General features: G+C 34.7%; 2 protein-coding genes across 2 annotated transcripts in view; one reads left to right on the top strand and one right to left on the bottom strand.

The window, feature by feature from the left end:
• The window catches only part of LOC117108958 (cytochrome P450 3A24-like), a gene marked incomplete at its 5' end in the record, with an annotated part of 8296 nt that extends 4231 nt beyond the window's left edge, over positions 1–4065 (top strand). Inside the window, 5 exon segments of the mRNA XM_033251154.1 lie at positions 120–266; positions 796–1016; positions 1992–2129; positions 2625–2787; positions 3085–4065. Of these exon segments, the coding sequence (XP_033107045.1) occupies positions 120–266; positions 796–1016; positions 1992–2129; positions 2625–2787; positions 3085–3171 (756 nt within the window).
• Positions 4066–5009: 944 nt separating this feature from the next.
• The window catches only part of LOC117108926 (hemocyanin AA6 chain-like), a 5161-nt gene continuing 4325 nt past the window's right edge, over positions 5010–5845 (bottom strand). Inside the window, exon 5 of the mRNA XM_033251107.1 lies at positions 5010–5845. This exon is cut by the window's right edge and continues 509 nt beyond it. The gene's annotated coding sequence lies outside the window, so the exon portion shown is untranslated.

The raw sequence follows: 5845 nt of genomic DNA, 5'->3' as shown, positions 1-5845 counted from the left end.
ACCTTTGCCCCCCCCCCCATCAGCTCCCCCATTTTTCATTTCATAGATACACCACCTGGAAAATAACAGGACTGGCTATAATGTTGTTGTTGGTGATAAATTTAATGTTGTTTTTGTAGCGAGTTGATTTCATCAGACTTATGATCGATGCTCATGAAATGGAGCCAGAAAAAGATGAGGATGGCTTGGTGACCCAATTTAATGAAACTGGTTCTGATCGGACATCAAAAAAGGTTCCCATGACCAGTGAAGAAGTTATGTCACAGGTATGTTGTATTATTCTTTTACAAATTAAATTCAGTGCCGCAGTAATCATGTATATTTCATACATTTTTATTGACCAATACAATGTTATGCTGCAACAGTGTGGTCTTTTGTAACATATAATATTAACATATATATTTTTTATAAGAGGTGTGCATAGTACTCCAAAATAATTTTTTAAATTTAAATTCCATGTACCAGTGTTTATGGTCAAAGCAAAATCAATCACCAAATATGTATGTTAATATTATAATGTTTTGTATTTAGTAATTGTGTTATTGTAGAAGACTCAATTATGTCATAATTTCTGCCTGAAACCTAGTACCTAGGGGTAGATTCAAAGGGAGTCAGACAGAGTGGAAAAAAAGATAGAAGAAAAGATAAGAAAGGAGAAAAAGGGGTGCTTATACTCCAAAACAAACATTTTTTATTTGAAGTCCATGATGTAGTCACCCCCCCCCCCCATGTTTCTTTGATCCACTCCTGTGGCCTATTTACATTTGCATTCATGTGTTATGCCTTTGATTACAGTCTATTACCTTCATCATTGCTGGATATGATACATCAAGTACTTTGCTGAGCACTGTATGCTATCTCCTTGCTCTGAACCCTGAAATACAGGACAAACTCATAGAAGAGGTAGATGCCATCACAGAAGGTACAGAAAACCTGGAATATGATATTATCTCGAAAATGGTGTACCTTGATCAAATTATTCAGGAAGCATTGAGGATGTACCCACCAGCCCCAACGTATGTTGAACACTATATATATATTCTGGTTTTGCTTGAAAAACAACATCAAAATATGCAGCATTATGCTGAAATGTTTCAAATGCACAGTAAACTACAATAATATAAAGAGTAATTAAGAAACAAGAGAAAATACTATAGTCTCTGACCATTAAGAAAATGACAACCCAGGGTAGCACCAGCATAGGTGCAGAATCAGAAACACCCCTACCCCCTTTCCGACGAAAAAACTGCCAAGTTTCAGGAAGAAACTTTAGAATAAATAGAATGAGAATAGAATAGAATATAAATATTAAAAATGACATGACTGAAGAAAAATGTTGAAGAATTACCGACAGAAGAATCTGCTGACAACGTGTTTCCTGAACAATTAGTTGCAAATATGCCTGAGAGATTATTGGAAGAAGATTAACTAATGACAGAAATGGCTGGTTACAGAAATGAAGTGTAGATAAAAATTTGTCTACACAAATGATGACATGACATCATGACCATATATAGGTACATAATGACTATATATAGACATACATTTAATGGTTCAGTAACCTAATTCCACTTATAAAGCTCTGTCCACTATTAATTTTATTTAACAAAAACTATTGTATGCCCATATATAGTTATGATGTACCTCTATATGGTCATGATGTGATGTCATCATGACCATATTTAGGCCTGTCACACTGTTTTTTGTCAAATACAATTTAATAGACTTGATAATCTAATCAGGGCTTTAGAGGTGGAAGTAACGTATAACACAATGATGTTGACAACTTAAGTCTAGTAACAAAGATCAGTGAAAATGGTGATAAAAGGTGCAGACAAATTGTATAATAAGAATGAATGAAATGCAATTATAGGCCTACTAGAAAAACTAAACTGATGACAAGTAAAATTAAGAAATATATATAATAAAGAATCTATATGAAATGAAGCTTCTAAATGTTGCCCAATATTTTACTATGTTTATATAAACAGGACTGACAGGTTGTGCAGCAAGACTTGGACGAATGGCAAGTTGACTATTGACAAGGGTACTGTTGTTATGATTCCGATCTATTCACTTCATCACAATCCTGATCTGTGGCCTGAACCAGAGAAGTTCAATCCTGATAGGTAAGTCTGACAGTTTGACATATGGCTGTTAAAGCTACTGGAGAATTTTAAATACTAGAGAACCAGAATATCTCCTTGGGAACCAAGATTGCTCTGCATGTGGTGAACAGGTTGTAAAAAACTTTGAATGTCTGAGTGTGGAGAAACAGACAAGCTATTTACAATGGTGTATTTAAGGGGGGGGGGGGTGAGCAGGCAGTCAAACTGACAGCTATCCTCTCCCCCACCCCAGTTTTTCACAGTAAAAAAACATAATGGAGAAAAAAGGAATTGTATTAAAATAATTTAAGTGTGAGAATGCAGTTTCCGACCATCTAGAGGTGCTATAATCATAAAATTTCTTACCTCAACCATGGTGGGGCTGAGGTGGGTGGATCCTCTATCTGTGAAAATCCTTACCTGGGCCCCTTCTTTTATGAATTCTTGGATCCATCAAAATCAAAAGTGTTATTTGCAAACTGAGAAGATAAATGTCTTTATGATTTGCTTTTACAGGTTTACTAAAGAAGAAAAGGAGAAACGCCATCCAATGGCCTGGATACCGTTTGGTCATGGTCCACGGAATTGCATTGGAATGCGTTTTGCTCTACTGGTTGTGAAGTTTGCATTGACTTCCATTTTCCAGAAGTATAAAGTGGTCCCTGTGGCAGAAACACCAGTAAGTATTTACTCTTGTTCGAGGGATGTTGATCTATATATTCATATCTGTACTTGGAAAAGATTGAACATTAATATGTGCAGATTATACTGTACTGTAGACATTTTGTAATGAAAAGCAATTTAACATTGGTTTAAGACTTGTCCCTGCAAACGTATTGGACAGTGTGTCAGAAACATGTACATTGCCTGATGACTACAAATCAGAAAAAAATCTAAACTACATTGTTTATACACTTACTCATGAAATATTGCATTTAATGGAAAGATTAACAGATGTTTATTTCCGGAATTTTAGGTACCATTAGTATCCAAGGACTTTGGTCGAATCCTACCAAACTCTGGTATTCCATTGGGTTTTGAGAAGCGTGAAGGCATCGAGTAGTTGTTGGTATGAACTTTTAGATGCTTTGCTAAAGTCAATGTTTGAGGAGACAAAAATTAGCTTTGTCACTATTGCAAAAGAATGTCAGTAATTTTTGTCAGTGGTGGATAAAGGAGGGTGGGGGAAAGCCATCCCAGGACCCCCCACCCTACATTTTTCAGAATTATAAGAGAGAGCCATATCCGGCCATCTAGAGGTACAATAATCATAAATTTTCTTTCCTCAGCCCCAACCATGGTGGGGTTGAGGTGGGTGGACAAGACCCTCTATCTGTGAAAGTTCCTCCCTGGGCCTCCTTTATTTTGGAATTCCTGGACCCACTACTGGTTGTTGTCAAATAAATTTAATCTTAGATAGGACATTTATGTTATTTTTTTTTCAACAAAATGAAGACATTCTGTATGGATGTGCTTTTGTATAATATTTGTCTGTTTTAAATTAGCATAAGAATAATCAAATATATTAAATTATATTAAATTGCTGTAAATAATTACCATTATTGTTGTTAATTCCAATTTAACAGAGATACGATGCTAGCTTATATATTCTGCAAATCAGCTGGTTATGTTTTTTTTTTTTGTTTTTTATTATGAATAAACCTTTCTGGTGTTTCAATCATGCTTAATATCTGACCATATTAATTATTTTTAAATGTGGTGTGCCAAGTCTCATATCATATTTTTTGTGCTCCTTTTAATTTTTCCAATTTTAATGTTTTTAACTTCAAGTGTTACTATCTTGTGCAAATGCATGGTTAATTTCTAGATATATTATATTGTAAATATGTAATTCAGCTTTTGCTGCAATGTTGATGTCAATAAAGAAATTTGAACTTTAATTATTTCGAGATTAATACCAAAGTAACCATCATGTGCTTTTATAATATTCATTGTGTATTATGGAATATCCTGTTGAAAAATGTGTCCTAATGGGAAAATCTGAGGGTGTATACCACTTGGCCTCATAATAATAATCCTGATGAAAATACCTTTTTCTCAAAAATTTAATATAGTCATCACTATTTATCACCAGTGGAGGTGTAACGCCATCCAAATTTACTAGCCTGAAATGAAGTGATCTATTGTAGGCATATTCTGTCTGTATTCATTGTCGAATCTCAATATTTAGCAATGATTGATGCATGGAAAACAATGAAATATTGTTGTGGCTATTTTTATCATGTGACCAAACTGAATCATCGATTGCACGTTATATAACAGGGTACGTTGCTTGTGTCTTTGGACGAAAAGACCTGATCTGTGTTTGTCAATATTTACCCTGAATGGAATATATTCTCTAAGGCGGACTCTGGTAAATGGGTACCTGGTAGGATGTGAATGATACGGAATTACAATGGGCCATTCTGGAGTGTCAGTCAAACTTAACAACTGACCAATCAGGACAAGGCCAGGAATACGCGCGTGTCTCACAAGCACACGTGTTGTCCACAAACGTACTTGTTTGAGTATGTTTTTACACTGCCATTTTGTGTGACCTTAGAAACAATCTCAAAGGGGCGGGGATTAGCGAAAAGGTTCATTGGTGCAAAAGTAGCAGCTGCGCAATAGCCTTTCCAGAGTGTCGATCATAAGTATCTGACCAATCAGAACAGGGCCAGGGATACGCGCTTGTCCCACAAACACGTGATTACGTACGTTTAGGCTGTCGTTTTGGGGACATTAACAAACAATATCTAAGGGGCGGCCCGGGGCTTAAAGATCAACTAGAGCATGATTAGAGACTATTTTCACGGAGTGGAAGAGTTTTTCAAGTTATGCATGATTCAAATGTAGGCCCTACATCTGATATACAAAAATAAGTGACCATAATATAAAAAGTGACCATGGAAATCGAAAATGTTCAACAAATATTTCGATATATAAAAGCGTTTGAAGACAAAAAGACAACTGTTGTGTTTATTAACTTATTAATTAACTCTTTAATTACTGTTGATTACGGTACACTCTCAGATACATCGTAAAACTGCATCGTCGTCGATTTAATGCTTAAAAATATACTTTATTCGAATTCTGTTTAAAATTGATTTGAAAGATAGATTAAAGTTATTAACATTCAGTAACACACAATTCGAAATAGTTCAATTTTATTGATTTACAGACTTTTTAATACAAAATTCATAAATTTATCTATAGCCAATTAAAATTGCCTTGCAACTAAATATATGCTGGAACGGTATTATTTAATATCCATCAGTAATATACTTTTAAAATTAATTTCAATCCAACATTATATAAAATAATCGTTTCAAAATTATCATTATTAATGCTTTCATGTACACATTGGCCTTAATGTTCTATCAGTTAAAACAATTGTTACATTTTTAAAAAGCTAACCAAGATTCTTTAACATTTCACCGAATAAAACCAAGTGTTTTTAGGGTGTTGGTAGCATGTTGCAGATGCTTCGTAACCTGGACTTTACAACAACCCGGACTCAACCTGCAGAAGTTTCATCCGGACAATTCAGGCTTTAAAATGTACGGGTTTTTAAAAACTCTAAATAACAAAATGCCGACACCCTAAGATTCTTGAATTAGTTCAACTGACATACAATTAGGACCGATATAAAATCGTCATAAGTGCTGACGTGATAAAGATGACATAAGCAACCATTTTTTCTGTAGGTCTACATTGCATGCCTTTAGTGTTTATCC

The sequence above is a fragment of the Anneissia japonica genome, unplaced genomic scaffold, assembly GCF_011630105.1.
Source record: "Anneissia japonica isolate Jap-2015-1 unplaced genomic scaffold, ASM1163010v1 scaffold987_len1640505_cov201, whole genome shotgun sequence".
Taxonomy (NCBI): Eukaryota; Metazoa; Echinodermata; class Crinoidea; order Comatulida; family Comatulidae; genus Anneissia; species Anneissia japonica.
The sequence above is the reverse complement of the archived record's forward strand: the minus strand, read 5'-3'. Positions and strand labels throughout refer to the sequence as shown.